Below are 12,872 nucleotides of genomic sequence, written 5' to 3'. Positions count from 1 at the left end.
AGGATGCTGAGAGATGGAGGATGCTGGGAGGTGGAGGATGCTGAGAGATGGAGGATGCTGGGAGGTGGAGGATGCTGAGAGATGGAGGATGCTGGAAGGTGGAGGATATTGGAGAATGGGGGCACTGAGAGACAGAGGATGCTGGGAGGTGGAAGATGGGTCCTTCTGAAGTGTGCTGAATCTGCTTGGGTGGCGCAGGCTGGGTGTGAGAGGCTGCACCTTTGCAGCCAGTTTCTCTATGAAAATGTTCAGCTAGGTCAGTATCCAGCAGGTCAGAAACCTCAGTGCAGATAGATCCTTGAGTGTCTGTGTTGTGGACAACAGGGTTCCTGAGCTGAGGTGTTTGTCCTTTAACCTGTGTGAATGGATGTGTTTGCCAGCGTCAGATTTTCTTCAGATATATATTGCCTTACATAGTGAATGCAAAAGTGTGGCTGCCTCTTGGTTGTTTCTTCTGATGTCTTCAGAGTGACATCAACCTCGGAGGATGTGAGTTACCAGCATGAAACTAACTTAGCCTCGGGGAGAAAGTGCCTTAGTGGGTGCTGTCCCCACACTTAGCCTGGCTCTGCTTCTTTAAGGGGTCGATGACTGCATGCTGTGTTTTTAGTAACTCTTTATATAATGCACAAACCAGTTTTTCCTAAATGGCTCTGACTCCAAATCTTTGTTTATCATTAGCATTGCTTTTCCCCACATCCAGTTTGAAACCAAATATTTGCTCTGTGCTCCTGTGGTTCAGAATCAGTTGCTCATTCTGTAGACAAAAGAAAAGCAGCTTTGGTGGCTTTTCACTTAGCTTCTAAGGCAACTCGTGGCTAGATCTCCAGCAGGGGTCTGGTAGCTGTGCATGGGGTGGGGGGGTGTAGTCTCTGTTTCAGAGGGGAGGGAGTGAATGGCCAGCCTTCAGGTCAGGCAGGTAGAAAACCTTGACAGCTAATACTTGCTTTTTCTGAAGGCTGAGCAGGTTCATTCATTGGGTAATATTTTATTAGTTCTGAGGATGTTTGGACTTTAGGGTTTGAGTGGTTTCTTTCGTTTTCCCATAGAAGTGAAGATAATCTGTTCGGTTTACCTGTCTCTCAGAAGCATTCATTCCTTAGATTTGTAGGACTCCTGGCTTCTTGGAGTTTCCAACCCATTGTTTAGACCTGATGTCTGGTTCTGGTGCCCTTTCTTCAGAGTAGCTGAAATCAGCAGCCTCTCAGGGGACGGGTTAGAGCAGAACTACATCTGGCATCCTGTGAGGATGTTGGCATACTGTGTGCTTACTGATCTATAGGTGAGGTGCCATGTGGCCTTCAGCCTAGATGGCACATCAGGTTCATTCTGAGTTAACCATGGACACAGGAATGCTCTCGTTAGGGAGGTGGATATGCATAGGCCATGACTGTACACAGCAGTCAAAACTCATCAAAGTATAGATCGAATATTGACAGGTTTTATGGTGTGCCAATTACCCTTCAGTAGGCAACGTCAGGCAGATAACAACCTAAAGGGAGTCTCCTGGAACATGTTCAGAATTTAAAATTTCACTCTCAGCCATATTAAGAGAAGTGAAGATAATTTGGGTCACTTAATTTCAGATAGACTGGCTTGGTCTGTTATTCTGCCTGGTTGGTGTGTCACCACTATGAACACGTCGCTGCTGGGAGCTTAAGCAAAGGCCTGTGGACTTTCTCTACAGAGGGCCAGGCAGCTCTCAGTCCCGCCTTGGCACTCCCACTCGGCGCTACTGCTGCTCAGAAGGGTGTTAGGGAAGCATGGCCCTGCTCCATTGACAGATTCCTCAGGAGACAGGCCCACACTGGAACTGGCCTTCGTGTGTATGTGCTGAGCCTCCATCAACACCATTGGTGCTTTTCGGGGAAACTCATCAGAAGTGAGCATTCTCTCAGCCTCACTTACAGGTGAGTGGGTAGAAGGTGGGGTTGCAGAGAACTTCCCAACAGGGTATGTAGAGCCATGTTTGCATGGCCTTGGGTGTGAGAAGGACGAGATGAGTTTGCTCAGAGGGACTTCATGACATAGGGTCGTGAAGAAGAAGAGGAGACTAAGCATAGTTTCTGTCGTCTTCTAGATTCCTGTAGAAACCGAGGCAAGGGCCAAGTGTAGCTGTGGCAGTTGAGAAGGCAAGGCCAGACGCGGGTTGGGTTACCTTTCCCCTCTCTGCGCAGTACCCGGGGCGACCCGCTTTGGAAGAGGAAAGCATTCTGTGGCTTCACAGTTTTGGAGTTGTGTTCCTTTGCTGGCTGCTCTGTTTATTTTAGGCCCTTGGTGTGGCAGCTCACCATGATGGGAGTGCACACTTGTGTGTGTGTGTGTGTGTGTGTGCATGTGCGTGTTGGGGTTGATGAGGCCATCCATATACACGCTGTGACAGCTGGAAGAAATCCAATATTTCCTTCTTGGGTGTGTCCTGAGTGACCTACCTTCCTCCCCCTGGGTGGCACTCCTAAAGTGTAGGCTAGGGACAAAGAGTTTTAGATAGAGAACTTTGGGGAACTCCCCCAGGCCGCATGAATGATGAGGGATGTCTAGCAGGTACAGTATGCAGAGATGGGCCCTGGAGAGTGGGGAACTGGGACTGAGAGCAGCAGGGAAGATGGTTTTAAGAATCCAGCCTAGAGTACTTTGGTAATTAGCCCAAACAGGAAGATAGAGGCAGTCTGTGTGTGGGGGTTAGGGTGTGTGGTTTTGAGCCTTAGCTGAGGGGCAGTTGGCTCTTGACACACGGGCCATGCTTGCTTTTCCTTAAGCAGGTAACTGTTGTGCACATCGCTACTGTAAGAAGTAGACATTCAGAAGCTGGAGTGTCCCCGGGGACTTAGCAGCTGGTGCTTCCAGTGGACTTGGGCTTGAACCCTGGCATGCATGTGGTGGCTAACAGCCTTCTGTAACAGTAGTCCCAGGGAACCTGATGCCCTCTTGTGACCTCTGAGGTGACCAGGTACACATGTGGTGCGCATTACATACACACAATCAAAACATTACATATGAAGTAAAAAAAAATAATACACGTCTGACAAAAAAATAGAAATAATCTGTATCTACAAGTAGTACAAATGAATGCTACACTACCAGGCGCATGGTGTCATTTAGAAATAAGCATTTCTAAAACCAGAAAACATTTATATTGGTTACTTTCCTGTTGCTGTGCTAAAGCCTCCAGCCAAGGCAGTTTACAGAAGGAAGAGTTTATTCAGCCTTCGGTCCCTGAGGGTGAGAGTCCATTGTAGCAGGGACACAGCAGGAGTGAAGCCTGGAACAGAAAGTCCAGAGCTCACATCTTGAACTACAAGCAGGAAGCAGAGAGAGTGAACTAGAAATAGCATGAAACATTAAGCTCTCAAAGACAACCTCCAGTGACATACTTCCTCCAAGCAGACCCTGCCTCCAGCCCTTTCAAACAGTTCAACCAACTGGGTACAGACAGACATTCAAGTTCCCAGAACTATGGGGGATATTTATCATTTAGGCCATTATGTGTTTACATGTGTGCGTTTGTATGTGTGCATATGGGTGCTGTGGGGACCAGAAGACAACTTGTTATATAATCAGTTCACTCCTGCTACTGTTATGTCCTGGTGATTGAAATCATGTCATCAGACTCCACAGCAAGTGCCTCTGTCAGCTGAGCCATCCTGCCAGCCCAATTGTGATGTTTTTAATAGCTTGCCTCATATTATTTCTGATGTAACTTTAAGAATCTTGTTAGGGCTTGGTGTGACAAAAACTGGTTGTGTTAAAAGTAAATAGCAAACATTATCATGGCCCAGAACCAGCCATTTGGACTTCAGCGCTCTTCTTTCTCAGTATAGGGACACTCAACGATCATTGGTCCCTGCACTTTCAAGCATAAAAGAATCCGAGAAGCCAGATCTGGGTCACATTAGTAAGCCAAAATTCTTCCTGATGTTTTTGGGTCATGAAATATAAGTTTTTGCATTTTTAAAATTTGCTACGCAGAAAAACCTAGTCTTCCCCGCAGCCTGGGAAATAGAACTTAAGTTCTTGGTTGATAAGGACCTGCTCTTTTCCCTGCTCCCTCTCCTTGTACTACAGACCACCTTCAAGAAGAGGCTAGAGAAGCCGCGGTTGAAACCTGTAACATTTAAGGTAAATATTAGGGAGGCCAGTATGGAAACAGATCAGCAGGGATATCAGCAGAGAAAGACTGGAAGAGGGTCTGTCACAGATGCCAAGAAGGTCACGGAGAGAATGTGGGGACAGCAGGGGAGGAGACCAGGTTGTTTTGGGGTGTTTTTTTGTTTGTTTGTTTGTTTGTTTTAGTGACTAGCTTTAATGTGTGACTTTAGCCAACAGATGGCTGGGGATGAGGCCTAGATGTAGCCTTTTATCTCTTCAAAGGCACCTGCAGTCTCCCCTTCTAAAACAAGCAAGCAGTCCTTCTTCTGTGAGTGCAAGACTTCTCAAGAATAATTAGCCAGTTATTCTTTCGACCTACAAGAGTCCAAATTTGAGGACAACCTCTGGGCCGGTAGGCTGTTAAGATGTTCCTCCCTACCAGGCCCCAAATTAACTTTGTCTTAGAGGGGACCATCTAAGTGTTTGACAGTGTCTGTGTCTTGGCAAGCACTTCACACACTTAGAAAGTTGAAGACTGAAATAAATCATTTTTTTCAATTTAACAAAATGTACAGAGTATCCATTATGTGTTTCAGTACATGTTAAGCTCTTTATAACACTGGCATCTAGTTTTTGTTATAATTATGCTCCAAGGAGTGTTAGTGCGGAATCACTCACCTCTGGAGACAAGTCAGGATGAAGGGAGCTGGATCAGACGGCTGGCCGGCCTCTGCCCTGCCCCCGCCTCACTTCCTTCGCGTTCCCTTGTGTGTTTAATTGGCTTTGGGCAAATGGCATGTATTTAACTGAATTTTACTTAATCATACATCTCTTATAAGTTCCTCAAAGACAGGATTGACAGTAGGTACGCTTGTGAGCAGAGCAGAATGGCTTGCAGCAGGCCTCAAAGCTGTTGGATCGGTTTACTCCTGTCTGAGCCCTTGCTACTGTGGGACTGCGAACTAGTTTAAATTAGATGTTTGCGAATGCCTAATTGTATTTGAAACAATAGGGTAAATGAACAGTTAGGCCGAGGAGAGGCGTGCTGGGATAATACAGCTCTGTGGCCATGCTGTTTAAGAGACAGCTATTGGGTGTCCATGCCCCCTTACAGGAAAGCATGTGAGCCACACTAGGGTCTGTCCTCAACGATGCTTGCACTGACAATCCAGCCTCTCCAAGCTTCGATGACTTGAGTTCAGACTGCTTATGCTCCCTTAGAAACCTTAAGACCATGCTCAGTCTTCTGGGATCTTGTCAGTTGCTGACGACTGCGGCCTGTGCTCTAGAGTGTTCATTAAAACCCATCCAGTCTTCTCTAGGCCCCACGCGCTTCCTTAGGGTTCTAGTTCTGCTTCTGCACCCGATTTGCTCTGTGGTTTGTGGAAATTCAAACAGGACTCTGGTCTTCTCCTCACTTCTTATCTTACTGGGTGCTGTTTACCCAGTAGCCATGGTATACAGTTTCTCCATTAAAAAGGTTTTTTTAAGAGAGGTTTTAATGTATTCCACCTGGCTTCAAACTTAATGTATAGCTGGCACTAAACATGTACCTTCTTGCTTTGACACCTGTTGAGTGGGGGGTTACAGGCGTGCTTTACCATACATGGCTTTAATGTGGTGCTAGGGATGGAACCCAGAACTGTGTGTGTTAGTCAAACACGGTAGCATCCAGGCCACACTCCCGGTCCTTTGTTGTAAGTTTAACAGGAGAACTGGTTCTGTCCATGCCATTTCCTGCCTCCTGTCTTAGTTAGGGTTGTACTGTGAACCAGTCTGTTAGCATTGTGCCTGAATTTTGAGTAATGATCTTTTTCTGGCATCGTGAACATCTGTATCAGCCCCACTGGTCCATGGGGGGATGAATGTCTTCACACTTCCCAAGGCTGGAAGCCTGGGACTAAGCCTCTCTCCGTGGCTTGTTGAGATGGTCATCTTTTTCCCTGTCTCTGTGTAGCTGTGTCTTTATCTTTTTGCCTTGCAAGGACACCAGTCACAGGGGTTGAAAGCTTTCCAGCAACTTCATTGGAGATTCTCTAAATATATTCTGAGGTCCTGGGAGTTGCCATCAGTATAGGAGCTTTAGTTGGACACTGTTCAGTCTCAAGAAGGTTTAAGTGTGGTGTAATTGTCATGAACCTTTATGACTAATGAAACATCCTTCTAAAGTTTAGGAGTAGGCTAGGGAAGGCAGCATCTTGGAGGAGAGGAGGGTACCGGGTTTGCTCACGGCAAGGCTTAGAGATGACTACATCTTATGGTGGTTTGTCTTCGCTTCCCCATTTTTGTTCATTGAGATCCAAAGGACCTACGGACTGCTAAGGGTCTGTGGCTGGGTGGTAATAACGGCTTTGTGATTAGACTTTTATACTCATTTAGGAAGGTGCTGAACAAGAGTTTGTATAACCCTGTGTTGCAGTGCCTCAAGTACCGGACTGGGCAGAACATGGCCCACAGACCCTAGACTGATTCGGGTTTCTGTCTTTGCTCTGCGCTGAGGAGAAGCAAAGGCAGAATCGATTCCTATGGGCATCTCCTTCATGCGTGACTGTGGCAGCTTACAAGCCTACTAGGGGCTTTAATTTCTTCATCCGGGAAGCCAGGACAGAGAGCTAGGAGACTCTCCCCCAGTCTTACCCTTTGTCACTGTTTCCTGCTACAGGTAGATCCATTGGTAGATGTCAGACACTTGGTGGGCCAATGGTGGGATGGCCTTTTTGACCCCAGGTGGGACATCTGTCACATAACCTGTGAGTGTTCTTAACGTCCACTGTCTGCCTACCTTATGTGCCACAGGCAGCTCTCAAGGATGCTGGAGTGGGTTGGATTTGCACCAGTGTCCCCAGCATCCATGCTGTGATCTCTTGTATAGATGTCTGCTCAGGGAAGGTAGAGGGTTTTGCCATTTTCCCTTTCTGTATCTCATGCCTCCTGTCTTGGTTAGGGTTGTACTGCTGTGTCTAGACATCATGACCTAGGTAACTCTTATAAGGACAACATTTAATTGGGGCTGGCTAACAGGTTCAGTTCATTATCATCAAGGTGGGAGCATGGCAGCATCCATGCAGTCATGGTGCAGGAGGAACTGAGAGTTCTACATTTCCATCTGAAGACTGCTAACAGAATACTGTCTATTAAGCAGTTAGGATGAGGGTCTTGAAGCCCACGCCCACAATGATATACTTCCTCCAGGGCCACACCTACTCCAGCAAGGCCACACCTCCAAACAGTGCCACTCCCTGGGCCAAGCATTTACAAAGCATCACAGCTGCTAGAAGTTTCAGAACTTCTGTTCTCTTCTGTGTGTCTTATCGGGAGGGGAGTGGTGGAAGTTTGTGGGGCAGAGATAAACGTTTGTCTTTGCATGTCAGATTTTAAGAGCTTGAGCATTGCCAAAAGTAAATGGAGGAATTCACATACACTTTTTTCAACTTCGAGAGATTCCCACCCACCTGGCACAGTTCTTAGAAAGGTTGAATGACATACACACATGTGCTTGTCTGTGTGTCTGCACACACATGTGTGTTCATCTACACACAGCTCTGTTGGGCTCAGGGATGCTTTCCACACAATTTGATCAGTTCTATTGAATGTCTATCCTTCATGTGGGGATTGAAGTTGTATTAATTTTGTCTCTTTCACCTTACATAAATGCAGTCTTTTGAAATAGGAAGGTAACTTCTTCTCAGGTCAAACAGGTGAGTTGCTTTGGAGTAATATTTTTCCCCCATAAAAACATGATAAGAAGTTGACCTGGAGTTCTGTATACAAGAATAGATTCCCAAGGCTGCTGGGTCTCCTCATGTTAGCTGCTTTATTAACTTTAAGATGAGACATTACTTACAGTAGTATTTGACCTGGAAAAATCCTTGGTGTTGAGGCTGGTATCCTGTCCCTTAAAGTCTGTTCATCACAAAATTCTCAGTTACAGTGGACAGACATGCAATACAAACAGGCTTAAGCCAGACAGGGAATTCGTTTCAGTTTTAGTGGGAGATTTTTAGGATAGAAGGCTATCAGAATATTTTCTCTTTCTTTCTCAAATGGGTTTATTCTCACAAAACTGACCAAAAGAAGTGCTGCCCGCTGCCATGGTTGTGTCCCGTGACCTCTAACTGGGCTCCGGCTTCTCGTATTTGCATATCATATATCAAGGAAGATCATGATTGGCTTTGCCACTTGATTGTCTCCAACTCTGGCACTGGAGCATTGTTGCTGGGCTGGCTGTGTATCAGCCACAGGTGCAAGCATCTTGATTGGCAGGCCTACTGGGAGAGGAGTGCTGTCCCCAGAGAAGGGTTGCTTAGCAAACAGATAGCATGCATTTAATACAGATATCAACGGTTCAAATCCTTGGGGGTTGGTGTTTATCCCTTTAGTTGACAGGAAATGAGAAGTGTCTGTCAGAAAGCCATGCTGCACTGGATCCATTTGAGAGTTTGCGGTGCCCACCTCCCGGGAAGGGGTCCTTCAGGTGGGACACATGTCCAACGATTGCTAAGACTGATTTAAGTGTGGGCAATGCTTGGGGGCACTGTGACACGGTGACAGTAATGGGCTTTCCACGTTTTATTTTCCTAGGGTTGGATGACTGCCTGCAGCCATATGTGCACAAGTTTGAGCGGGAGAAGATAGACGGGGAGCAGTTGCTGAAAATCTCCCACCAGGATCTCGAGGAACTGGGGGTCACACGGATCGGCCACCAAGAGCTGGTGTTGGAGGCTGTGGATCTTCTCTGTGCACTGGTTAGTCCTGGAGAAGGTCAGCCCATCCTCACGTTCTTAGGAGGATGGAAAGAAACATCAGCGGACCATCTGAGGAGAAGACACGGCAGCTTCTAGAAGGGAGGCTGGCTTAGTCTGGCACACTTGTATGTGTGTATGCGTGCATGCACGTGTTTGTGTGTGTGAGTGTTCGTTTACATGTTAAATGCACATGCATGTGTGTATGTCTGTGTGGAGGATGAAGGACAATTTAGAGCGTTACCCATGGAAACGCTGTCCACCTTTGAGGCAGAGTCTTTCATTGGCCTCCAGCTCACCAGTTAGAGTAGATTATTATCTGACTAGTAAGCCCCAGGGGTCCTTCTGTTCCCATCTCTCCAGCCCCTGGAGTTCAACGCTGTGGCCTTGAGCCTAGCTTTTATCTGTGTGCTGGGCATTGATCTTAGGGCTCATGCTTACAAGGCAAGTATTTTACCAACTGTCTGAGCCATCTTCCCTTTCTTTTCCATCTGAGTGAATGAAGGAATTTAAAAATTAGCATACAAGGTATTAGATAACATGATGTTTTTAAACAAAGCATATTTTAGTAGATTCTCCCCTTCCCTCTCTCCCCCACCCTTGTCTTCCGTTCTCACCCTTCTTCCCTCAGGCTCTTTCCCTCCTTGTTGGCACATTTATCTTTTTTGTTTACCCCACTCTCCCTCTGCACCTTTCTTTACCCTCTCTGGTCATATTTCTAGCCTCTTAGCCTTTATCCACATTCACACCCACTCACATAAACACCACACCCCCATTTGTTAATAAAGTTTTTTTAGACTCAGTGTGCACAGTTGTGGATGTATTTACTATCCGAGGCTGCCTTTGTGCTGCGAGGACAGAATGGAGTGTCTCTAACAGAGACCACATGTCCCTCCAAAACCCAAAGTGTTTATTGTCTCATGTACAGAAAAGTGTTGTCTGTTACAAAACAAAACAAAACAAAACAAAAAAACAAAAAAAAAACCCCACGTGTCTGTGTTAGGCTTATTTTCCATCTTTTATAAAGCACAGAATGATGGAGACAGCTGTTAATGGGGATGCCATTTTCAAAGTTGAAATGAAAAATGCTATATGTCCACGTCTGTTTCTGTGACTATAAAAAGCACTGTGAGTTTCACAGATACTCTGTTTAAATAATTGGTGTTTGTGCTCGACATGATCAACCAAAGAAATGGCTGCTAGATAGGCAGGAATGTGAACTTTGCTCCAGAGTTTCGCTGTAGAGGGCAGGTGTGTGAACTCTGCCCAAGTCCTGTATGGTTATACCTGTGGTTCCTAAGTAATTCATTCAGATGTGGCATAAAAACACCCATAAAGGTATTTGTTTACAAACTGGCTGGCATGGGTGGGACTCAGGTCTCTTGTCATGGTGCCACGCTTAGGAAACTATTCACTTAACTGTCGGGGTTGGCACCCCTCCCCCTCCCCCTTCCTAGCATTCAGGCTGCTTTAGTAATACTCTGAAGCTGAGCCAAGGGGATATACAGTTACATCACCCAGAATGGTGGGAATGAGTGTGTGGGGATGTTGCCACTGCTGGTCTGCATTCCATCGATTATACAATACTTGCTGCGCTGCGAGTGTTCTTTTTCTTAAAATGGACAGAGCCTCGTCTTCTGAGATATGCGGCTCTTGTTTAGGAGAGTGATGGGGGAATTATTTGTGGTTGATAAATGAGCTGTCACAAGGGAGACACAGTGGACAAGAGGTCTGCGTGCTGTCCGGGAGGCAGGACTTTTGTATCCTAATCTTGGCTCTGCTCCAGGCTACTTCTTCTGCGACTCCTGGGGGAATGTGGTGTCTGTTCTCCTCATCTGTACACTAACTGTCACCGTAGATGTGGCCACGCACTCGTGGGTGTTCTGCATGTCTGGGGATAGGCCCGGGCATCCTGTTTATTATTAAACTGTCTGCTCTTCAGAGCCAAACATGCTTGAGTTTACTTCTGTTACACTTTCCGGGAAACACAGCTTTGTAGTCTTTTCTGTTAGAATGTCCTGTGCTGTTGTATCTGTCTTTTTGGTTTTGGTATACTTTGAGGACAAGAAAACTGCTTTGAAATTTGTAGCATGAAGACAAGGAGAACAGGTCAACTGCGAGCAGTTATGTGTCTCAGGAGGAGGAGGAGAAATAGCACAGGCCCCGTGGACAGTCTCTCTAAGCTTTTCTTTTTGCTTCCTCTTAAAGCGTTGCACTGAAATGAACAAAGCTGGACCCATGCCAGAACCTAAAGCTGTGTTGTATCTCCTACAATTTCCTACTAATTTCCTCTATAGACCAGGCTCTGACCTCAGTTTCACCAGGGACCTACCCTGAACAGCAGTGCACCTTGACTGCCTTGCTGGGGGATGAGGGGTCGCACCCCTCCTCCGGAGTCTGCAAGTGAATGTTTTTCTGAGAGAGTCTAATGCTTTATTAAATATCTTCAGTCTTCATATAATCTTCCGTAAAATACTGTTATAACACAGCCTCATTTTAGTGTTTATTTAATCTGCTGCCATGCAGATCATGGGGTGTTTACCTGAGAGTGTTTTACATTGAATAATTCATTTGTAGGTCAGTTACTGTGTAGCTGTAGTTGGCCCTGGTGCTCTAAAGAGGTTTCTAGATAAACTAGTTTTAGTGGCTGTTGATTTTCTTTTTTTTTGATGGACAGGAAGTATGCAGAAGTGGGATTAAGAAAGGATGTAGGGGTAAGAAATCATTGGAAAGTTTTAGAGCAATGCTAGAAGTGGATAGAATAGAGAATAGCCTAAACCAGAGAGAAGGAGTCTCCAAATTCGTCAGTTATAGCTAGAGGGTAAGAAGGGGTACCATCCCAAGTTCAAGTGCCCCTCCCCTTTCAGGGGCAGAGGGTGACTGACACACAACATAGCTGCCCTGTTCTCTTGAGAGAGCTTTTGCCTCCTCTGGCTGCTTATGTGAGGACTAACTAATTAAATAAAAGTTAGCTCTCCGTTACGCTAGCTTTATCACAAGTACTCAGTAGCTGCAGGTGCCAGTGGCCACCATATTGGAACACAAGACTGCAGACAGTTCTGTTGGACAGCATTGGTGGGAAACATTCATGGGCAGTGAGAAATGTCATGGAGACCCATGCTCTTTACCAAGTGGGTGAAGCTCTGGTTTCCTGAAGATAAAAAGGTGGAAGACAGAGGTGTTGTGAACAGGGTTGTACCAGTGTTGAATGATGCCATCCTAGATTGTAACAGTTCAGGGAATGGCTGTGTGGACCACGATAGCATATCTGCATTGTGCTCCCCCTCAGGCCGCTCAACCTGGTCACACGTATTAAAATATGACCAGAGCCTGAAGCACTGGAGAGAACAAGAGGCAAAGCTATGTAAGGTACCTTTAAAGTTTAATTGCTCCCTTTTTTAGTGAATACTCTCGATAGACATCGGCACCTGGGTAGTTGACAGAGTGAGGGAGCAGTCCCTGGCATGCTGGGCACAGTTCTTCCCTTCCAAACATGTGTGTCCAGTAGATTCCTTAGCCATTCAATTGTGAGGTTTTGACACTAAAAGCAATGATGGGAACCTATTCTTATTTCTTCTTCTCCATTGAATGAGGATATTCTATTTTAAACTTTAGGGAAAAAGCCAGTGATGGGGAAAAAGTGAATATAAGATTTAGATAGAATATTGATATTACTACAGGAAATATTTTGAAATTTATACAAACTTTCAAAGCTGCTGAGCCAGCTCTTCTGCCCCTCTAACTTTTTAAAATTAATGCTTTAAAACTTATTTCCTTCCATTCTATGTGTTTGGATGTTTTGTCTGCATTTGTGCCCAGTGCCTGCAGAGGCAGAAGAGGGCCTTGGTTTTCCTGGGAACAGGAGTCATGATGACTGTGACCAGCCATTTGGGTACGGAGCAGAACATGGGTCTACTGAAGAGCAGCCACTGACCATAACCTAACTACCAAGTCATTTCTCCAGCTCCTAACTACCAAGTCATGTCTCCAGCTCCTAACTAACTACCAAGTCATGTCTCCAGCTCCTAACTACCAAGTCAT

At 45.9% G+C, this 12,872-nt stretch overlaps 1 protein-coding gene across 3 annotated transcripts in view; it reads left to right on the top strand.

Moving 5' to 3' along the window:
* Cnksr3 (CNKSR family member 3) overlaps window positions 1-12,872 on the top strand; it is a 94,729-nt gene that overhangs the window by 44,852 nt on the left and 37,005 nt on the right. For 2 of the 3 annotated variants that reach the window (XM_021174253.1, XM_029482786.1), the window contains exon 2: window positions 8,671-8,834. In XM_021174253.1, the coding sequence (XP_021029912.1) occupies window positions 8,671-8,834 (164 nt within the window). Of the gene's footprint in view, window positions 1-8,417; window positions 8,564-8,670; window positions 8,835-12,872 lie in introns of those variants that run through there. The other variant, XM_029482785.1, reaches the window with a different exon arrangement.

This window comes from Mus caroli, chromosome 10 (assembly GCF_900094665.2).
Source record: "Mus caroli chromosome 10, CAROLI_EIJ_v1.1, whole genome shotgun sequence".
NCBI classification, from domain to species: Eukaryota; Metazoa; Chordata; class Mammalia; order Rodentia; family Muridae; genus Mus; species Mus caroli.
This window is presented reverse-complemented; position numbering and strand designations above follow the sequence as displayed.